This window comes from Panulirus ornatus, chromosome 55 (assembly GCF_036320965.1).
Source record: "Panulirus ornatus isolate Po-2019 chromosome 55, ASM3632096v1, whole genome shotgun sequence".
Classification (NCBI taxonomy): domain Eukaryota; kingdom Metazoa; phylum Arthropoda; class Malacostraca; order Decapoda; family Palinuridae; genus Panulirus; species Panulirus ornatus.
Window position 1 is genome coordinate 21,820,585 of NC_092278.1, and position 25,194 is coordinate 21,845,778.

General features: G+C 34.0%; 1 protein-coding gene across 2 annotated transcripts in view; it reads left to right on the top strand.

Annotated features, from left to right (window-relative positions):
* Nucleotides 1-25,194, top strand: part of LOC139765533 (frequenin-1) — a 163,851-nt gene that overhangs the window by 107,202 nt on the left and 31,455 nt on the right. For both annotated transcript variants that reach the window (XM_071693056.1, XM_071693055.1), the window contains exon 2: nt 17,349-17,373. In XM_071693056.1, coding sequence (XP_071549157.1) covers nt 17,349-17,373 — 25 coding nt within the window. The remainder of the gene's footprint in view (nt 1-17,348; nt 17,374-25,194) is intronic.

The following is a 25,194-nucleotide window of genomic DNA, read 5'->3' on the forward strand; positions in this document are numbered from 1 at the left end:
ATTTTTCTGAGAAGAATGCCAAAAAATCAAGGTAATAGTTCAGGGTATTTTTTAGCTCCAAAAACTTTTTCTTTCAAAATTGAAAGATAAGATATTGAAACACTTCTATACATGAAATAATCATGGAAAATATATAATAATGCTCTTCGTTACTGATACATCCCCAGGAAATATAACGAAAAGGAGCATAAAATATTTTGAAATTCACTTCAATTAAGAGCTCAATTGAATGCCATAAAGATGACTAAACATCATTTTAAATCCAGATTTGTATTCAGTATGAAAAATACTAATTATAATGAGGTTTTGAAGGAAATCCATTTTCTGAGAAAAATGCCAAAAATTCAAGGTAACACTTCAGGGTATTTTTTGGCTCCAAAAACTTTTTCTTCTAAAATTGAAATATAAAATATTCAAACATTTCTATACTTGAAATAATCATGGAAAATATATCATAATGCTCCCGGTTACTTACACATTCCCAGGAAATATGACGAAAAGGAGCATAAAATATTTTGAAATTTACTTCATTTAAGAGCTCAATTGAATGTCATAAAGATGACTAAACGTTATTTCAAAACCAGATTTGTATTCAGTATGAAAAATACTAATTATAATGAGGTCTTGAAGGAAATCCATTTTTCTAAGAAAAATGCCAAAAATTCAAGGGTATTTTTTAGCTCCAAAAACTTTTTCTTTCAAAACTGAAAGATGAGATATTGAAACACTTCTATACTTGAAATAATCATGGAAAATATATAATAATGCTCTCAATTAAAGATACATACTCAGTTAATACGATGCAAAGACAAGAAAATATATATATATATATATATATATATATATATATATATATATATATATATATATATATATATATATATATATATATATATCCCTGGAGATAGGGGAGAAAGAATACTTCCCACGTATTCCCTGCGTGTCGTAGAAGGCGACTAAAAGGGGAGGGAGCGGGGGGCTGGAAATCCTCCCCTCTCTCTTTTTTTTTTTTTTTTTTTAATTTTCCAAAAGAGGGAACAGAGAAGGGGCCCAGGTGAGGATATTCCCTCAAGGGCCCAGTCCTCTGTTCTCAACGCTGCCTCGCTAATGCGGGAAATGGCGAATAGTATGAAAGAAAAGAAAAAAAAAAAAAAAAATATATATATATATATATATATATATATATATATATATATATATATATATATATATTTCTTCTTTCTTTTAAACTATTCGCCATTTCCCGCATTAGCGAGGTAGCGTTAAGAACAGAGGACTGGGCCTTTTTTGGAATATCCTCACCTGGCCCCCATTGTTCCTTCTTTTGGAAAAAAAAAAAAAAAAACGAGGGGAGGATTTCCAGCCCCCCCGCTCCCTCCCCTTTTAGTCTCCTTCTACGACACGCAGGGAATACGTGGGAAGTATTCTTTCTCCCCTATCCCCAGGGATACTTCTATACACTTCTATACTTAAAATAATCATGGAAAATTTATAATAATGCTCTTGGTTACTGATACATCCCCAGGATATATGACGAAAAGGAGCATAAAATATTTTGAAATTCACTTCATTTAAAAGCTCAATTGAATGCCATAAAGATGAGTAAACATTATTTTAAATCCAGATTTGTATTCAGTATGAAAAATACTAATTATAATGAGGTTTTGAAGGAAATCCATTTTTCTGAGAAAGTTTTTGGCTCTAAAAACTTTTTCTTCCAAAATTGAAATATAAAATATTCAAACACTTCTATACTTGAAATAATCATGGAAAATATATCATAATGCTCTCGGTTACTGATACATCCCAAGGAAATATGATGAAAAGGAGCATAAATTATTTTGAAATTCAGTTCATTTAAGAGCTCAATTGAATGTCATAAAGATGACTAAACGCTATTTTAAAACCAGATTTGCATTCAGTATGAAAAATACTAATTATAATGAGGTTTTGAAGGAAATCCATTTTTCTGAGAAAAATGCCAAAAAATCAAGGTAATAGTTCAGGGTATTTTTTAGCTCCAAAAACTTTTTCTTTCAAAATTGAAAGATAAGATATTGAAACACTTCTATACATGAAATAATCATGGAAAATATATAATAATGCTCTTGGTTACTGATACATCCCCAGGAAATATGACGAAAAGGAGCATAAAATATTTTGAAATTCACTTCAATTAAGAGCTCAATTGAATGCCATAAAGATGACTAAACATCATTTTAAATCCAGATTTGTATTCAGTATGAAAAATACTAATTATAATGAGGTTTTGAAGGAAATCCATTTTCTGAGAAAAATGTCAAAAATTCAAGGTAACACTTCAGGGTATTTTTTGGCTACAAAAACTTTTTCTTCTAAAATTGAAATATAAAATATTCAAACATTTCTATACTTGAAATAATCATGGAAAATATATCATAATGCTCCCGGTTACTTACACATTCCCAGGAAATATGACGAAAAGGAGCATAAAATATTTTGAAATTTACTTCATTTAAGAGCTCAATTGAATGTCATAAAGATGACTAAACGTTATTTCAAAACCAGATTTGTATTCAGTATGAAAAATACTAATTATAATGAGGTCTTGAAGGAAATCCATTTTTCTGAGAAAAATGCCAAAAATTCAAGGTAATAGTTCAGGGTATTTTTTAGCTCCAAAAACTTTTTCTTTCAAAACTGAAAGATGAGATATTGAAACACTTCTATACTTGAAATAATCATGGAAAATATATAATAATGCTCTCAATTAAAGATACATACTCAGTAAATACGATGCAAAGACAAGAAATTATATATATATATATATATATATATATATATATATATATATATATATATATATATATATATATATATATATATATATCCCTGGGGATAGGGGAGAAAGAATACTTCCCACGTATTCCCTGCGTGTCGTAGAAGGCGACTAAAAGGGGAGGGAGCGGGGGGCTGGAAATCCTCCCCTCTCACTTTTTTTTTTTTTTTCTTTTTTAATTTTCCAAAAGAGGGAACAGAGAAGGGGCCCAGGTGAGGATATTCCCTCAAGGGCCCAGTCCTCTGTTCTCAACGCTACCTCGCTAATGCGGGAAATGCCGAATAGTATGAAAGAAAAGAAAAAAAAAAAAAAAAAAAAAAAAATATATATATATATATATATATATATATATATATATATATATATATATATATATATATATATATATATTTCTTCTTTCTTTTAAACTATTCGCCATTTCCCGCATTAGCGAGGTAGCGTTAAGAACAGAGGACTGGGCCTTTTTTGGAATATCCTCACCTGGCCCCCTCTGTTCCTTCTTTTGGAAAAAAAAAAAAAAAAAACGAGGGGAGGATTTCCAGCCCCCCGCTCCCTCCCCTTTTAGTTGCCTTCTACGACACGCAGGGAATACGTGGGAAGTATTCTTAATCCCCTATCCCCAGGGATAATATATATATAAATATATATATATATATATATATATATATATATATATATATATATATATATATATATATATATGTAATTTTTTTTTTTTTTTTTTAATTTTCCAAAAGAAGGAACAGAGAATTGGGCCAGGTGAGGGTATTCCCTCAAAGGCCCAGTCCTCTGTTCTTAACGCTACCTCGCTAATGCGGGAAATGGCGAATAGTTTGAAAGAAAAAAAGATATATATATATATATATATATATATATATATATATATATATATATATATATATATATATATATATATATATATATAAATATATATATATATATATATATATATATATTTTTTTTTTTTTTTTTTTTTATACTTTGTCGCTGTATCCCGCGTTTGCGAGGTAGCGCAAGGAAACAGACGAAAGAAATGGCCCAACCCCCCCCCATACACATGTACATACACTCGTCCACACACGCAAATATACATACCTACACAGCTTTCCATGGTTTACCCCAGACGCTTCACATGCCTTGATTCAATCCACTGACAGCACGTCAACCCCTGTATACCACATCGCTCCAATTCACTCTATTCCTTGCCCTCCTTTCACCCTCCTGCATGTTCAGGCCCCGATCACACAAAATCCTTTTCACTCCATCTTTCCACCTCCAATTTGGTCTCCCTCTTCTCCTCGTTCCCTCCACCTCCGACACATATATCCTCTTGGTCAATCTTTCCTCACTCATTCTCTCCATGTGCCCAAACCATTTCAAAACACCCTCTTCTGCTCTCTCAACCACGCTCTTTTTATTTCCACACATCTCTCTTACCCTTACCCTTATATATATATATATATATATATATATATATATATATATATATATATATATATATATATATATATATATATATATATATATATATATATATATTCTAAAAGCTACGTAACACTAAAATAGTGATAATTCAAGAGCCTATAGTACAACACAACGTAATGAGATATATATATATATATATATTTTCATACTATTCGCCATTTCCAGCGTTAGCAAGGTAGCGTTAAGAACAGAGGACTGGGCCTCTGAGGGAATATCCTCACCTGGCCTCATTCTCTGTTCCTTCTTTTGGAAAATTAAAAAAAAACGAGAGGGGAGGATTTCCAGCCCCCCGCTCCTTCCCCTTTTAGTCGCCTTCTACGACACGCAGGGAATACGTGGGAAGTATTCTTTCTCCCCTATCCCCAGGGATACTTCTATACACTTCTATACTTAAAATAATCATGGAAAATATATAATAATGCTCTTGGTTACTGATACATCCCCAGGATATATGACGAAAAGGAGCATAAAATATTTTGAAATTCACTTCATTTAAAAGCTCAATTGAATGCCATAAAGATGAGTAAACATTATTTTAAATCCAGATTTGTATTCAGTATGAAAAATACTAATTATAATGAGGTTTTGAAGGAAATCCATTTTTCTGAGAAAGTTTTTGGCTCTAAAAACTTTTTCTTCCAAAATTGAAATATAAAATATTCAAACACTTCTATACTTGAAATAATCATGGAAAATATATCATAATGCTCTCGGTTACTGATACATCCCAAGGAAATATGATGAAAAGGAGCATAAATTATTTTGAAATTCAGTTCATTTAAGAGCTCAATTGAATGTCATAAAGATGACTAAACGCTATTTTAAAACCAGATTTGCATTCAGTATGAAAAATACTAATTATAATGAGGTTTTGAAGGAAATCCATTTTTCTGAGAAAAATGCCAAAAAATCAAGGTAATAGTTCAGGGTATTTTTTAGCTCCAAAAACTTTTTCTTTCAAAATTGAAAGATAAGATATTGAAACACTTCTATACATGAAATAATCATGGAAAATATATAATAATGCTCTTGGTTACTGATACATCCCCAGGAAATATGACGAAAAGGAGCATAAAATATTTTGAAATTCACTTCAATTAAGAGCTCAATTGAATGCCATAAAGATGACTAAACATCATTTTAAATCCAGATTTGTATTCAGTATGAAAAATACTAATTATAATGAGGTTTTGAAGGAAATCCATTTTCTGAGAAAAATGCCAAAAATTCAAGGTAACACTTCAGGGTATTTTTTGGCTCCAAAAACTTTTTCTTCTAAAATTGAAATATAAAATATTCAAACATTTCTATACTTGAAATAATCATGGAAAATATATCATAATGCTCCCGGTTACTTACACATTCCCAGGAAATATGACGAAAAGGAGCATAAAATATTTTGAAATTTACTTCATTTAAGAGCTCAATTGAATGTCATAAAGATGACTAAACGTTATTTCAAAACCAGATTTGTATTCAGTATGAAAAATACTAATTATAATGAGGTCTTGAAGGAAATCCATTTTTCTGAGAAAAATGCCAAAAATTCAAGGTAATAGTTCAGGGTATTTTTTAGCTCCAAAAACTTTTTCTTTCAAAACTGAAAGATGAGATATTGAAACACTTCTATACTTGAAATAATCATGGAAAATATATAATAATGCTCTCAATTAAAGATACATACTCAGTAAATACGATGCAAAGACAAGAAAATATATATATATATATATATATATATATATATATATATATATATATATATATATATATATATATATATCCCTGGGGATAGGGGAGAAAGAATACTTCCCACGTATTCCCTGCGTGTCGTAGAAGGCGACTAAAAGGGGAGGGAGCGGGGGGCTGGAAATCCTCCCCTCTCACTTTTTTTTTTTTTTTTTTTAATTTTCCAAAAGAGGGAACAGAGAAGGGGCCCAGGTGAGGATATTCCCTCAAGGGCCCAGTCCTCTGTTCTCAACGCTACCTCGCTAATGCGGGAAATGGCGAATAGTATGAAAGAAAAGAAAAAAAAAAAATATATATATATATATATATATATATATATATATATATATATATATATATATATATATATATATATTTCTTCTTTCTTTTAAAGTATTCGCCATTTCCCGCATTAGCGAGGTAGCGTTAAGAACAGAGGACTGGGCCTTTTTTGGAATATCCTCACCTGGCCCCCTCTGTTCCTTCTTTTGGAAAAAAAAAAAAAAACGAGGGGAGGATTTCCAGCCCCCCGCTCCCTCCCCTTTTAGTCGCCTTCTACGACACGCAGGGAATACGTGGGAAGTATTCTTAATCCCCTATCCCCAGGGATAATATATATATATATATATATATATATATATATATATATATATATATATATATATATATATATATATATATTTTTTTTTTTTTTTTTTTTAATTTTCCAAAAGAAGGAACAGAGTATTGGGCCAGGTGAGGGTATTCCCTCAAAGGCCCAGTCCTCTGTTCTTAACGCTACCTCGCTAATGCGGGAAATGGCGAATAGTTTGAAAGAAAAAAAAAAATATATATATATATATATATATATATATATATATATATATATATATATATATATTTTTTTTTTTTTTTTTTTTTTTTTTTTTTTTTATACTTTGTCGCTGTCTCCCGCGTTTGCGAGGTAGCGCAAGGAAACAGACGAAAGAAATGGCCCAACCCCCCCCCCCCATACACATGTACATACACACGTCCACACACGCAAATATACATACCTACACAGCTTTCCATGGTTTACCCCAGACGCCTCACACGCCCTGATTCAATCCATATATATATATATATATATATATATATATATATATATATATATATTATATATTCTAAAAGCTACGTAACACTAAAACAGTGATAATTCAAGAGCCTATAGTACAACACAACGTAATGAGATATATATATATATATATTTTCATACTATTCGCCATTTCCCGCGTTAGCAAGGTAGCGTTAAGAACAGAGGACTGGGCCTCTGAGTGAATATCCTCACCTGGCCTCATTCTCTGTTCCTTCTTTTGGAAAATTAAAAAAAAACGAGAGGGGAGGATTTCCAGCCCCCCGCTCCTTCCCCTTTTAGTCGCCTTCTACGACACGCAGGAAATACGTGGGAAGTATTCTTTCTCCCCTATCCCCAGGGATACTTCTATACACTTCTATACTTAAAATAATCATGGAAAATATATAATAATGCTCTTGGTTACTGATACATCCCCAGGATATATGACGAAAAGGAGCATAAAATATTTTGAAATTCACTTCATTTAAAAGCTCAATTGAATGCCATAAAGATGAGTAAACATTATTTTAAATCCAGATTTGTATTCAGTATGAAAAATACTAATTATAATGAGGTTTTGAAGGAAATCCATTTTTCTGAGAAAGTTATTGGCTCTAAAAACTTTTTCTTCCAAAATTGAAATATAAAATATTCAAACACTTCTATACTTGAAATAATCATGGAAAATATATCATAATGCTCTCGGTTACTGATACATCCCAAGGAAATATGATGAAAAGGAGCATAAATTATTTTGAAATTCAGTTCATTTAAGAGCTCAATTGAATGTCATAAAGATGACTAAACGCTATTTTAAAACCAGATTTGCATTCAGTATGAAAAATACTAATTATAATGAGGTTTTGAAGGAAATCCATTTTTCTGAGAAAAATGCCAAAAAATCAAGGTAATAGTTCAGGGTATTTTTTAGCTCCAAAAACTTTTTCTTTCAAAACTGAAAGATGAGATATTGAAACACTTCTATACTTGAAATAATCATGGAAAATATGTAATAATGCTCTCAATTAAAGATACATACTCAGTAAATACGATGCAAAGACAAGAAAATATATATATATATATATATATATATATATATATATATATATATATATATATATATATATATATATCCCTGGGGATAGGGGAGAAAGAATACTTCCCACGTATTCCCTGCGTGTCGTAGAAGGCGACTAAAAGGGGAGGGAGCGGGGGCCTGGAAATCCTCCCCTCTCACTTTTTTTTTTTTTTTTTTTAATTTTCCAAAAGAGGTAACAGAGAAGGGGCCCAGGTGAGGATATTCCCTCAAGGGCCCAGTCCTCTGTTCTCAACGCTACCTCGCTAATGCGGGAAATGGCGAATAGTATGAAAGAAAAGAAAAAAAAAAAAATATATATATATATATATATATATATATATATATATATATATATATTTCTTCTTTTAAACTATTCGCCATTTCCCGCATTAGCGAGGTAGCGTTAAGAACAGAGGACTGGGCCTTTTTTGGAATATCCTCACCTGGCCCCCTCTGTTCCTTCTTTTGGAAAAAAAAAAAAAAAACGAGGGGAGGATTTCCAGCCCCCCGCTCCCTCCCCTTTTAGTCGCCTTTTACGACACGCAGGGAATACGTGGGAAGTATTCTTAATCCCCTATCCCCAGGGATAATATATATATATATATATATATATATATATATATATATATATATATATATATATATATATATATTTTTTTTTTTTTTTTTTAATTTTCCAAAAGAAGGAACAGAGAATTGGGCCAGGTGAGGGTATTCCCTCAAAGGCCCAGTCCTCTGTTCTTAACGCTACCTCGCTAATGCGGGAAATGGCGAATAGTTTGAAAGAAAAAAAGATATATATATATATATATATATATATATATATATATATATATATATATATATATATATATATATATATATTCTAAAAGCTACGTAACACTAAAATAGTGATAATTCAAGAGCCTATAGTACAACACAACGTAATGAGATATATATATATATATATATATATATATATATATATATATATATATATATATATATATATATATATTTTCATACTATTCGCCATTTCCCGCGTTAGCAAGGTAGCGTTAAGAACAGAGGACTGGGCCTCTGAGGGAATATCCTCACCTGGCCTCATTCTCTGTTCCTTCTTTTGGAAAATTAAAAAAAACGAGAGGGGAGGATTTCCAGCCCCCCGCTCCTTCCCCTTTTAGTCGCCTTCTACGACACGCAGGGAATACGTGGGAAGTATTCTTTCTCCCCTATCCCCAGGGATACTTCTATACACTTCTATACTTAAAATAATCATGGAAAATATATAATAATGCTCTTGGTTACTGATACATCCCCAGGATATATGACGAAAAGGAGCATAAAATATTTTGAAATTCACTTCATTTAAAAGCTCAATTGAATGCCATAAAGATGAGTAAACATTATTTTAAATCCAGATTTGTATTCAGTATGAAAAATACTAATTATAATGAGGTTTTGAAGGAAATCCATTTTTCTGAGAAAGTTTTTGGCTCTAAAAACTTTTTCTTCCAAAATTGAAATATAAAATATTCAAACACTTCTATACTTGAAATAATCATGGAAAATATATCATAATGCTCTCGGTTACTGATACATCCCAAGGAAATATGATGAAAAGGAGCATAAATTATTTTGAAATTCAGTTCATTTAAGAGCTCAATTGAATGTCATAAAGATGACTAAACGCTATTTTAAAACCAGATTTGCATTCAGTATGAAAAATACTAATTATAATGAGGTTTTGAAGGAAATCCATTTTTCTGAGAAAAATGCCAAAAAATCAAGGTAATAGTTCAGGGTATTTTTTAGCTCCAAAAACTTTTTCTTTCAAAATTGAAAGATAAGATATTGAAACACTTCTATACATGAAATAATCATGGAAAATATATAATAATGCTCTTGGTTACTGATACATCCCCAGGAAATATGACGAAAAGGAGCATAAAATATTTTGAAATTCACTTCAATTAAGAGCTCAATTGAATGCCATAAAGATGACTAAACATCATTTTAAATCCAGATTTGTATTCAGTATGAAAAATACTAATTATAATGAGGTTTTGAAGGAAATCCATTTTCTGAGAAAAATGCTAAAAATTCAAGGTAACACTTCAGGGTATTTTTTGGCTCCAAAAACTTTTTCTTCTAAAATTGAAATATAAAATATTCAAACATTTCTATACTTGAAATAATCATGGAAAATATATCATAATGCTCCCGGTTACTTACACATTCCCAGGAAATATGACGAAAAGGAGCATAAAATATTTTGAAATTTACTTCATTTAAGAGCTCAATTGAATGTCATAAAGATGACTAAACGTTATTTCAAAACCAGATTTGTATTCAGTATGAAAAATACTAATTATAATGAGGTCTTGAAGGGAATCCATTTTTCTGAGAAAAATGCCAAAAAATCAAGGTAATAGTTCAGGGTATTTTTTAGCTCCAAAAACTTTTTCTTTCAAAATTGAAAGATAAGATATTGAAACACTTCTATACATGAAATAATCATGGAAAATATATAATAATGCTCTTGGTTACTGATACATCCCCAGGAAATATGACGAAAAGGAGCAGAAAATATTTTGAAATTCACTTCAATTAAGAGCTCAATTGAATGCCATAAAGATGACTAAACATCATTTTAAATCCAGATTTGTATTCAGTATGAAAAATACTAATTATAATGAGGTTTTGAAGGAAATCCATTTTCTGAGAAAAATGCCAAAAATTCAAGGTAACACTTCAGGGTATTTTTTGGCTCCAAAAACTTTTTCTTCTAAAATTGAAATATAAAATATTCAAACATTTCTATACTTGAAATAATCATGGAAAATATATCATAATGCTCCCGGTTACTTACACATTCCCAGGAAATATGACGAAAAGGAGCATAAAATATTTTGAAATTTACTTCATTTAAGAGCTCAATTGAATGTCATAAAGATGACTAAACGTTATTTCAAAACCAGATTTGTATTCAGTATGAAAAATACTAATTATAATGAGGTCTTGAAGGAAATCCATTTTTCTGAGAAAAATGCCAAAAATTCAAGGTAATAGTTCAGGGTATTTTTTAGCTCCAAAAACTTTTTCTTTCAAAACTGAAAGATGAGATATTGAAACACTTCTATACTTGAAATAATCATGGAAAATATATAATAATGCTCTCAATAAGATACATACTCAGTAAATACGATGCAAAGACAAGAAAATATATATATATATATATATATATATATATATATATATATATATATATATATATATATATATATCCCTGGGGATAGGGGAGAAAGAATACTTCCCACGTATTCCCTGCGTGTCGTAGAAGGCGACTAAAAGGGGAGGGAGCGGGGGGCTGGAAATCCTCCCCTCTCACTTTTTTTTTTTTTTTTTTAATTTTCCAAAAGAGGGAACAGAGAAGGGGCCCAGGTGAGGATATTCCCTCAAGGGCCCAGTCCTCTGTTCTCAACGCTACCTCGCTAATGCGGGAAATGGCGAATAGTATGAAAGAAAAGAAAAAAAAAAAAAAATATATATATATATATATATATATATATATATATATATATATATATATATATATATATATATTTCTTCTTTTTTTAAACTATCCGCCATTTCCCGCATTAGCGAGGTAGCGTTAAGAACAGAGGACTGGGCCTTTTTTGGAATATCCTCACCTGGCCCCCTCTGTTCCTTCTTTTGGAAAAAAAAAAAAAAACGAGGGGAGGATTTCCAGCCCCCCCCGCTCCCTCCCCTTTTAGTCGCCTTCTACGACACGCAGGGAATACGTGGGAAGTATTCTTAATCCCCTATCCCCAGGGATAATATATATATATTTATATATATATATTTATATATATATATATATATATATATATATATATATATATATATTTTTTTTTTTTTTTTTAATTTTCCAAAAGAAGGAACAGAGAATTGGGCCAGGTGAGGGTATTCCCTCAAAGGCCCAGTCCTCTGTTCTTAACGCTACCTCGCTAATGCGGGAAATGGCGAATAGTTTGAAAGAAAAAAAGATATATATATATATATATATATATATATATATATATATATATATATATATATATATATATATATATATTCTAAAAGCTACGTAACACTAAAATAGTGATAATTCAAGAGCCTATAGTACAACACAACGTAATGAGATATATATATATATATATATATATATATATATATATATATATATATATATATATATTTTCATACTATTCGCCATTTCCCGCGTTAGCAAGGTAGCGTTAAGAACAGAGGACTGGGCCTCTGAGGGAATATCCTCACCTGGCCTCATTCTCTGTTCCTTCTTTTGGAAAATTAAAAAAAACGAGAGCGGAGGATTTCCAGCCCCCCGCTCCTTCCCCTTTTAGTCGCCTTCTACGACACGCAGGGAATACGTGGGAAGTATTCTTTCTCCCCTATCCCCAGGGATACTTCTATACTTAAAATAATCATGGAAAATATATAATAGTGCTCTTGGTTACTGATACATCCCCAGGATATATGACGAAAAGGAGCATAAAATATTTTGAAATTCACTTCATTTAAAAGCTCAATTGAATGCCATAAAGATGAGTAAACATTATTTTAAATCCAGATTTGTATTCAGTATGAAAAATACTAATTATAATGAGGTTTTGAAGGAAAACCATTTTTCTGAGAAAGTTTTTGGCTCTAAAAACTTTTTCTTCCAAAATTGAAATATAAAATATTCAAACACTTCTATACTTGAAATAATCATGGAAAATATATCATAATGCTCTCGGTTACTGATACATCCCAAGGAAATATGATGAAAAGGAGCATAAATTATTTTGAAATTCAGTTCATTTAAGAGCTCAATTGATTGTCATAAAGATGACTAAACGCTATTTTAAAACCAGATTTGCATTCAGTATGAAAAATACTAATTATAATGAGGTTTTGAAGGAAATCCATTTTTCTGAGAAAAATGCCAAAAAATCAAGGTAATAGTTCAGGGTATTTTTTAGCTCCAAAAACTTTTTCTTTCAAAATTGAAAGATAAGATATTGAAACACTTCTATACATGAAATAATCATGGAAAATATATAATAATGCTCTTGGTTACTGATACATCCCCAGGAAATATGACGAAAAGGAGCATAAAATATTTTGAAATTCACTTCAATTAAGAGCTCAATTGAATGCCATAAAGATGACTAAACATCATTTTAAATCCAGATTTGTATTCAGTATGAAAAATACTAATTATAATGAGGTTTTGTAGGAAATCCATTTTCTGAGAAAAATGCCAAAAATTCAAGGTAACACTTCAGGGTATTTTTTGGCTCCAAAAACTTTTTTTCTAAAATTGAAATATAAAATATTCAAACATTTCTATACTTGAAATAATCATGGAAAATATATCATAATGCTCCCGGTTACTTACACATTCCCAGGAAATATGACGAAAAGGAGCATAAAATATTTTGAAATTTACTTCATTTAAGAGCTCAATTGAATGTCATAAAGATGACTAAACGTTATTTCAAAACCAGATTTGTATTCAGTATGAAAAATACTAATTATAATGAGGTCTTGAAGGAAATCCATTTTTCTGAGAAAAATGCCAAAAATTCAAGGTAATAGTTCAGGGTATTTTTTAACTCCAAAAACTTTTTCTTTCAAAACTGAAAGATGAGATATTGAAACACTTCTATACTTGAAATAATCATGGAAAATATATAATAATGCTCTCAAAGATACATACTCAGTAAATACGATGCAAAGACAAGAAATATATATATATATATATATATATATATATATATATATATATATATATATATATATATATATATATATATATATATCCCTGGGGATAGGGGAGAAAGAATACTTCCCACGTATTCCCTGCGTGTCGTAGAAGGCGACTAAAAGGGGAGGGAGCGGGGGGCTGGAAATCCTCCCCTCTCACTTTTTTTTTTTTTTTTTTTAATTTTCCAAAAGAGGGAACAGAGAAGGGGCCCAGGTGAGGATATTCCCTCAAGGGCCCAGTCCTCTGTTCTCAACGCTACCTCGCTAATGCGGGAAATGGCGAATAGTATGAAAGAAAAGAAAAAAAAATATATATATATATATATATATATATATATATATATATATATATATATATATATATATATATATATATATATATATATATATATATATCTTCTTTCTTTTAAACTATTCGCCATTTCCCGCATTAGCGAGGTAGCGTTAAGAACAGAGGACTGGGCCTTTTTTGGAATATCCTCACCTGGCCCCCTCTGTTCCTTCTTTTGGAAAAAAAAAAAAAAACGAGGGGAGGATTTCCAGCCCCCCGCTCCCTCCCCTTTTAGTCGCCTTCGACGACACGCAGGGAATACGTGGGAAGTATTCTTAATCCCTATCCCCATGATAATATATATATATATATATATATATATATATATATATATATATATATATATATATATATATATTTTTTTTTTTTTTTTTTTCTTTTAATTTTCCAAAAGAAGGAACAGAGAATTGGGCCAGGTGAGGGTGTTCCCTCAAAGGCCCAGTCCTCTGTTCTTAACGCTACCTCGCTAATGCGGGAAATGGCGAATAGTTTGAAAGAAAAAAAGATATATATATATATATATATATATATATATATATATATATATATATATATATATATATATATATATATATATATATATTCTAAAAGCTACGTAACACTAAAATAGTGATAATTCAAGAGCCTATAGTACAACACAACGTAATGAGATATATATATATATATATTTTCATACTATTCGCCATTTCCCGCGTTAGCAAGGTAGCGTTAAGAACAGAGGACTGGGCCTCTGAGGGAATATCCTCACCTGGCCTCATTCTCTGTTCCTTCTTTTGGAAAATTAAAAAAAAACGAGAGGGGAGGATTTCCAGCCCCCCGCTCCTTCCCCTTTTAGTCGCCTTCTACGACACGCAGGGAATACGTGGGAAGTATTCTTTCTCCCCTATCCCTAGGGATACTTCTATACATTTCTATACTTAAAATAATCATGGAAAATATATAAAAATGCTCTTGGTTACTGATACATCCCCAGGATATATGACGAAAAGGAGCATAAAATATTTTGAAATTCACTTCATTTAAAAGCTCAATTGAATGCCATAAAGATGAGTAAACATTATTTTAAATCCAGATTTGTATTCAGTATGAAAAATACTAATTATAATGAGGTTTTGAAGGAAATCCATTTTTCTGAGAAAGTTTTTGGCTCTAAAAACTTTTTCTTCCAAAATTGAAATATAAAATATTCAAACACTTCTATACTTGAAATAATCATGGAAAATATATCATAATGCTCTCGGTTACTGATACATCCCAAGGAAATATGATGAAAAGGAGCATAAATTATTTTGAAATTCAGTTCATTTAAGAGCTCAATTGAATGTCATAAAGATGACTAAACGCTATTTTAAAACCAGATTTGCATTCAGTATGAAAAATACTAATTATAATGAGGTTTTGAAGGAAATCCATTTTTCTGAGAAAAATGCCAAAAAATCAAGGTAATAGTTCAGGGTATTTTTTAGCTCCAAAAACTTTTTCTTTCAAAATTGAAAGATAAGATATTGAAACACTTCTATACATGAAATAATCATGGAAAATATATAATAATGCTCTTGGTTACTGATACATCCCCAGGAAATATGACGAAAAGGAGCATAAAATATTTTGAAATTCACTTCAATTAAGAGCTCAATTGAATGCCATAAAGATGACTAAACATCATTTTAAATCCAGATTTGTATTCAGTATGAAAAATACTAATTATAATGAGGTTTTGAAGGAAATCCATTTTCTGAGAAAAATGCCAAAAATTCAAGGTAACACTTCAGGGTATTTTTTGGCTCCAAAAACTTTTTCTTCTAAAATTGAAATATAAAATATTCAAACATTTCTATACTTGAAATAATCATGGAAAATATATCATAATGCTCCCGGTTACTTACACATTCCCAGGAAATATGACGAAAAGGAGCATAAAATATTTTGAAATTTACTTCATTTAAGAGCTCAATTGAATGTCATAAAGATGACTAAACGTTATTTCAAAACCAGATTTGTATTCAGTATGAAAAATACTAATTATAATGAGGTCTTGAAGGAAATCCATTTTTCTGAGAAAAATGCCAAAAATTCAAGGTAATAGTTCAGGGTATTTTTTAGCTCCAAAAACTTTTTCTTTCAAAACTGAAAGATGAGATATTGAAACACTTCTATACTTGAAATAATCATGGAAAATATATAATAATGCTCTCAATTAAAGATACATACTCAGTAAATACGATGCAAAGACAAGAAAATATATATATATATATATATATATATATATATATATATATATATATATATATATATATATATATATATATATATATATATTCTAAAAACACAGAGCACAATGAAGACATGTCAATTTTTGACAATGAAACGAAAAAAAATTTGTGTACCACATGCAGAACAACTTCCCTATCTTGTAAGGAAAATAATGGGATTAACTGATCTTCAGTGCTCAAGATGGGTAATAATTGTAAAGAAGTCATTTGCCAAAGATGGCATTTGATGCATTATGGAACAAGTAATTGTTCCTTTCTCAACATTATCTGTAAACGAATTATCTGAGTTGGCGAAATACTAAAGCCAAAAAAATGTCAAAATAATTAAACACTGAATGAAAGTATATATACAACTAAAATCCTGTTTCTAAAAAAAAAAAAGGAAGTCATATAAACGACACAAGCAGCTCTCTTACTGAACTTCATCTAGTTTTCACAGATGTTCCATAACTTGAACTTCTCCCATACTTGTCAGTTCCACGGTACTTGCACCTTTTATAATATAAATCTCCAATTTCACGAATAAAACTGTGCCAGGAAAGTTAATTATTGCAGGTTGATCTGCTGGAACATTCATTTGACATCACCCGTGGAGCTATGGACACAGGATGAAACTCCCATCACCCAAGGGGCTCTGGCCATATATATATATATATATATATTAATTTTTTTTTTTAGATGTTCTAGAAATATTTTTGTATCATGTTATTTACATACTAATTTTGTTTACCTTCTTTTTTTTCATGCAGTTACCGACAAAGAGATCAAACAGTGGTAAGTACAACGTCCTCTGATCGTCCTGGAATAACTACATAAGGTTTAGTATGACCTGACCTCCTGAAGATGTTTGTGGACGATGTTAAGGTCATGAGGGAAGAGTGGGAGGGAAAAATTGATGAGCGTGGGGAGAGACTGCATGAACGTGCAAGGGGACATAGACACACTCCAAAGATCATGACATTCAACCCCGAGTCAGTGTGAAAAGGATGGGTCGCGAAGGAGAGAAGGGTTAAATATAATTATTATGTATCGGGAAGAAATATCTTGCAGGAGTGTATATGTGTTGGGCCAGAGAGAGAGAGAATGAGAGAGGTAGTTACGTGAGGGGTTGGATATTGTGCCTGACCTGTAGCCAGACTCGCTCAGTAGATGAAGTCTAGGAGGCAGACTGTCTGCCGACAGAGAACTACAATTGTAGTTCAGGAACGATAGACGAGTGGAATCTACTGATATGTGAGAGTTACGAATATGGCCAACATGCAGGCGTTTGATGTAGGTTGTATGAGAGTGGAGAAAGTTCAGGAAATGGGGGCCCCCTCACGAGTGTAGACCCTCTCATACAGTAGAAATAGTTAATGGCATATATGTAATCACACATACACACAGGAGGCCATGGTGTTAAGCAGCCATGATTGATAGGCAGTTTGATCCAGCCCCACACCTGGCATCATTATGGACGAGAGTCCCATGCCGGGCCCTTGTAAAACCAACATTATTGACACTTGTTTCAGAACTATAATCAGGGTGACTGGGGTTGGGTTGCCAACCCATCATTACAGTCCCAAGTGCAGCCCCAATTATAAGCCCAATTTCAGTCCCAATTACAATCCCAATCACTGAGCCATTATGCTCAAGCAGGTTCATTAATTTGTCTCTGTATTTCTCATTACAATCCCAACTGTGTTCTGATTTATGATGCCAGTCCATATTTTGCACCCATTCATTATTCACTCTGCCTGTTTATTCTCATTATTTACAATTCCGGGATGTAAATTTATCACTGTGACAATTTTGTTTTCTTTTTTTTATTGGCGAAGAAAAAAATGATTAAAAACTCCCAAATGACAGAGGTCGATAATCCATTGTAAACTGACCTGAAATGGGCTTTACCAACACTAGGATAAAATGATTACCGGATGGTCGATATATATATATATATATATATATATATATATATATATATATATATATATATATATATATATATATATATATATATATAAACTTTTAAACCGTGCTTAATTTTCGCGTCGAAAATCTTGTCCTGTGAGAACTGAATACATTTTTAGGCTCATTTGGTATCCATGAAGATTTATTTATTCATTTATTTGCCGTATGAATAGCGGTCTGTGTGCGTTTTTTTGTACTGGTCATAATAACGCTAATGAAACAAACATTTGTTTGTACGCTTTATACTATAATATGAAAGGCCAGAATGAGACTGATAACGTTGTGGACAAGAGCCATTGTGTTTACACCATTAATAGCAGTGCTTCAAGCGAAACCAGGTCCCCCACCTTTTTTTTTAAACGAATTATCTCAATACTGTAAATTCGAGTGGGTTTGTTTTACGTGATCAGGTCTTGTTTACGCCGATGACGGAGCCTGTAAATAAAAGTGTGTTCGGGCGCACACACACACACACAGTTTTCTGTGATGGTGTACGCCTTTAACCACCAACAAAAAAAAATTACCTTTTCATACCACCACCACAACAACAAAAGAGAGAGAGAGAGAGAGAAGAGTTAAGAAGTCCAGTCGCGTTCACATCAAGACAGCGGCGCAGGTCAGAGCGGCGGTGGAGGCTGCAGACTTTAGTCTTCCGCTCAACACAAATACTTCATTAGAAAACGGGAAATCTTGAGTTTCGGGGAGTATCAAGAGTCTTTCAAATTTATGTAATTTTTTCCTTGTAACTGTGACTTTGGCACGTACTGCTCCGCTCTTGTGATATGATTTAATATAGTATTTTTTATGTTAGAGCTTTAATTAAGCAAATATTTTCAGATACAGATAAATCGTTCATTAAATATCAGCTTGAATTGCAGTATTGTTTGGATCAAATAGGCACAGAAAACGTAAACACGCTTTTTTTCTCTTTTTTTTTTTTGACATGGTTTTTGCGCAGAGTTTATCGGGGTCATGCAAACACCTTCAAGTGTAAACAAAGCCGAGAGCCTGCAAACACCGGAGATATAGAAGGTCAGCTACAGGCCTGGGTCCTGAGTGAAGCTCAAGTGTTTGACTGAGACAAACATGTTCCCGCCCTTGCTCGCCAGCTCTCTCCTGCTGGACGAGAAAAAAGAAAAATCGTTAGAGTTTTAAAAACACTTTTGCATTAAAGATGCGTTTTTACTCAGTCATTTTTTTTTACGTAAACTTTTAGGAACAGTTTATATAAGACCTCCCACACTTCAGTCTTCGTAAAGTTTTAAAAAGCTAATGTAAATGATATTTTTTTTTTCAATTATTAGATTTTTTACGTTTTATGATAATAGCGTGAATGAAACGCTATTTTAAAGATTTTATTGATTCTCGAGGGTTGTTAAATGATTGGTTTTTAACAGTCCAGTTTTCGTAATTTTTAAAAGACCTTTACATATGTTGGATATAGTTGTTCATTTTCAGTGTGAGATGATACCTGGGTATTATGTGGAAATACGATTAACAACAACAGTGCCTTAAGTACAGATTTGATATTACTGGGTCTCGTGGAGCAGCTGCAGGAGAGGTGGCGTGTCAGGGATCCCAGAGTTATGCACCGGAAGGGAAGTGGAAACACCGAGGGTCCTGTAGCTTGATGCTGGTAGGTCAGATGGGAGGCAGTTCAGGTTCCATAGATCGTAGTGTCTACGGCGGTTAACATGACTGGATCGTCCTGCAGAGCTGCCGAGATGTTGCAGGAACCGCGGTAGACTACCGGTGGTTAACGACGTCACACGTAGTTCCTGCTGGAGGTGCCCGTGGGAGTAATAAGGTACCCCAAGAGCCCTGCTGAAATGGGGGGTGATAATTCAGGGGTTACGTGGTCCATTACCCCTGACGGTGGGGGACGCCCCAGTGGTTCTTGGGGCCTGGAGTCACCTCTCGGCGGCTATTCAGGGCCCCCAATGGCGCCCTTGTGACCTGAGACTGAGTGACCGTTCGATCGACTAAGGTGGCTGTTAAAGGCTGTTTATGTGTAGTGAGGCCATGCCATTGTCAGGGTGGCACTACTGTAATGAAGACACTCCCACGAGATGACAATGACCCATGGGAATTGTACATAGACCGTTCGTCAGGGAGAGGACAAATGAGGTGGGTCATTTTTCCGTTTAAGGTCGACCGTGTCCACCTCCTGCTGCTGCTGGTGTCTGACGTGGGTAGTGACCCCCGTATGTCACATAAGGTCACATGGGGTTACTGCCCGGTTATTAATGAGGTAATTGCAGCGACCATTTGTGTCTGTGTGAGTGTGATTACATCATGCAAGATTCGAAAACCGTAATATCATGGATGACAACACTACATTATATGCTTGATATTCTGGCATGTTTTCAAGTATCAGATATTCCAACAGAGTTTTTGGAAGTATGTTTCTTCAATGTGTATTTGTATCATTCTCGTGAAGGTGTTTTCAAGATTTACTTTGAAAATATTCTAGATGTCTAGGGTATGAATAAGTAATTACTTGTATTATATACTGTAGATATAATAGCTGACTTTGGATAGCGCAAAAAAAAAGAAAAAAAATTATGAGATCATTAAGATAATCGAAATAGAGAGATTGGCTCAAGAAATACACGAAAATGAAATCAGGACATACATTAGAAAACAAAATATTGTAGGTCGAAATCACTTTAATATTCAACGAAGGAAATCGTACGAAGTTTTGTCTCGTAATTAAGGAAGTTTTATAAGATTTCTTTTTTCCCTCCAGTGTGAGTTATAGTCTTCCACAACTTGTTCCTGCTATATTTCACAACATGTTAGCCTAACGAGATTTTTAAGATATGCTAATTGCCGTTCAGGGAATGGGTATACAATTACTAAAAAGGTTTATAGCATATTAATGATAGCCACAGTTCCTTTGTCAGCTCCCGATTAAGAAGAATTATGGCTCCTGTGTAAGAAAAATATACTCATGGAACTTCAAATGTGTTGCAGTAAACTCATTCAACGTTAAATGTCTCATAATAGACGCCTTGAACTTTGATAAATGTCGCGTGTTTTTTCAATCATTAACGTAACAAATTTGAAATAGTTTTCTTAGAAGAATATTGCATTAAAAGCTCGTTGATCTGGCAATTTTCAGAAGGTTCTCATGGCGATACAATCCGCTTGTGGATTCGTAAGCAACACATTCCTCCTTGTGAAAACGACCACGGATTTGAGAGAAAACCGAGTCTTCAGCCGGGAGCTCTGGACCAATGATATACAGTCTCTGGCCTTCAGCCGGGAGCTCTGGACCAATGATATACAGTCTCTGGCCTTCAGCCGGGAGCTCTGGACCAATGATATACAGTCTCTGGCCTTCAGCTATGTTTATGTTGCAGGTTGAAGGACTCTCAGAGATATTTTGAAGCCCCGAACTAAATTCCGAAGCCCCCGAACTAGATTCCGAAGCCTTGAAGAAGGTTTTTGAAGCCCTGAACTATGATTAGAAGGATTCAAGTAGATTTTAAAACTTTGAACTAGATTTTGAAACCCTGAATTCTATGCCAGAATCCTGAGGCAAATTCATTAGAAGTCCTGAAGTTGATCTTTTAAGCTCTGGTCATATTGTCTAAATCTAAAATACCTATTCCTAATTTCGTGTATACTCAATCAGATTTCAAAATCTACAACCAGATTTCAGAGCCTTGAAGCACATCTCAAAGCCCTAAGGCATATTTGAAGCCCTGAGCCAGATTTTGAAGCTTTGATTTTTGTGTTTAGATCTAAGATATCCACATCCACTTTGATTTAGAATGGTGTTGGTTGAATTCTCTTGGAGTTATATTTACTGAGTCAGACAGCATGAATTTCATGGGAGTGTCATACTCCATTCGAATGGCTTCGAAACATTGTCCGTATCGCTACGAATCAGTGATGATTTGAACGAAACAGATGGATGTTTCGTTCGTGTGATAGTTTGTACGTGGTATTTTGACAGTTAAGACTGTTTGATCTGATTAGTTTAAAGGATTAGCATCAAATATTGGCCTAGAAGGGGGCTTGAAGAAGGTAAATTGATACCAGAATAGGATTATAATGAGAACAGAACGCGATTTGTTATTCGTAACCATACGAACGGAAAATTATTGAAAAGGGTGAAGAAAAGGGGTGACTCTTTCTTCAAGAAATTAGATTGGGGTTAGAGAGGAATTGTTGAGGAGGTTAGAAGAGAGACAAGACGTCTTGAAATTACTAAAATTGTGAAGATGAAAGGTAGTTGAGGATTAGTTAGAGCTTTAGGGTGTAGGGAAATTGATAGATGCGCTGTGTAAATTGTTGAATGAAAGGAATAAAACACACACACACATGCACACACACATACATTTTCCTGTTCAGTGTTGGACGCGCGCCCCTGTGAGAGGGAGTGAGAGGAAAATGTCGTGTGTGAGAGTGGTGAGTGGGAGTGAGGAGTGGACATGGAAGTGCAGCTTGACACAGACAAGTGGGGAGGACCTGTGAGGTGAAATTGCTTTGACTGTTGCTCTCTATATGTGTGTGTGTGTGTGTGTGGGTAGGTGGGTTCGATAAAAAAGAACTTGAAAGAAATTTTCTTTTTCTAGGTTGGCCAGGGATGTTCAAATGGTTTCTTACAGTCCACCAAGCAAGGTATTGGCCCGTCAGCTGAGGAGGAGAACAGAAATGATTCTGTTAACAAGATTGGTGGATTTCAGGGTCAAATTTCCCGTCGCTTTTGTTTTTAATGATATTATTGTTAGTCCAAACTCTTGTTGCAGTGGCAAGACTGGAGAATAAGGTCGAGGGTTAAGGTCTGTTTGTTTATAAGTTAGGGAATATGGGGATTAAGGTCTTTTGTTAGTTAGATGGAAGAGACAAGAGCCTAGGAACTTTTTTTGTTAGGAAGATGGGAGACACACGACCCAAAGTTTGTACTGAGATGGATGACACATCATTCGAAATAAGTTGCAGCGGAATAGGAGAAAAAAAATCTACGTATCCCATGTCGTGTCAGAAGGCAAAATAGTGGAGTAAAAATCATCTCCAATACAAAGAAGAGAAAGAGAAGATGTCAAATAAACTTGGGAGGATTTTTTTTCACACAAGGTGTGGAACAGAGGAGGAACGAGACGTGGCTGGAAGGAACAGGAGAAGACGTGGTCATAAGGAACGCCAGAGGACGTGGACGTAAGGAACTGTAGAAGACGTGGACGGTAAGGAGCAGTAGAGGCGTGGACATAAGGAACGGCAGAGGGCGTGGACGTAAGGAACTGTACAAGACGTGGACGTAAGGAGCAGTGGAGACGTGGACATAAGGAGCAGTGGAGACGTGGACCCAAGGAACGGCATATGACGTGGAGACGTGGGCATGAGGAACACCAGAAGCCATCAGTGTAGCAGGAAGACAAAGCCAGTCTAGGGGATGTGTTGCTGGGATGATAACAGGGATGAAATGAATGCCATCCCACACTCTCATAAGCCTCAGAAAAGAGACGGCAAAAAGTGAGTGAATTTTTCTCATAAAAGCCTCACGAAAGTGATGGTTTAAAAAGGGGGGAAAAAAAGGACTTTTTTTCTCTCTCTCTCTCTCTCATAAGATTCTCAGAAATCTGAGGGGTAAAAACGGGTGAATTTATCCCTAAAATACAGACCCCATCGCTTGGGTACCTCGCTCGTAGGGTGACGTCCCCGAGAGACGAAGTAATTTATGGTGAAGACTTTCTTAAAAGCTCAGGAAATAAACGTTGTGGACGGAACGTATCCCCGTCGCAGACAGGGATCGGTGGACGGTGAGGGAAAGACCTGGAACTGAATATAATGTGGCCGGAAGTATAATCTTAGGGATCCTTCTGTGTGTGTGTGTGTGTGAGAGAGAGGGGGACTCGCGAGTCGACGTTGTCCCTCGCGTGTCATCAAAGCCTCACGCTGCGAGAATTGCTCAGGAGACAAGACTCTCTGCTGGCTGATACTACAAATAGCGTCCAAGTCTATGTATGACGTGAGGATATTCACCGAGCTGGTTCATATCCTACGCCAGGCCTAAAAAAACTTCGACTGTGTTTCTCAGATTTGGTCGCCCAGAGAAGCCACATAAGAGTTGATAGAGAAGGTCCAGAGGAGGAAGACGATGATAGTTAAAGAATCAAGAGAGCTGAGGTACAGGGAGGGAGGGGTCAGAAAAGGGGGCCATACGTGTGTGCACCAGGAGAAAAAAAAGAAAGAGTGAGTCGTAATTTGATCATAAGCCATAAGATTTGTCGACCAAGTCGACGTGATCAGTGAACACTTCTTTGAATAATACGAAGACAGAACCACCAGAGGTCATAACATGAACCCAAGGATGAACCTTGTGATAACAGACATAGAGAAGTGCTAGTGTAGTACAGGTAGTGACGGATGAATGGGATAGACTGAGCCATGAACATTGTCAGTGTGGACACCACACTGGTGTGTACACGTTCGACAGACAGGGGGGACCCCATTGGTGTCGAGCTCCAGCCTAGTACAGTACAAAGAGGTGATTACTGATGGATAATTACACACACACACACACACACACACACACACACGACAGCTTGTGGAGACCACAGTGGCCTACAGATTAGCTAATCAACCAACCCCCCCCTGCCAATCTCTCCCGACCTCCGACCTGATGCCCTACAC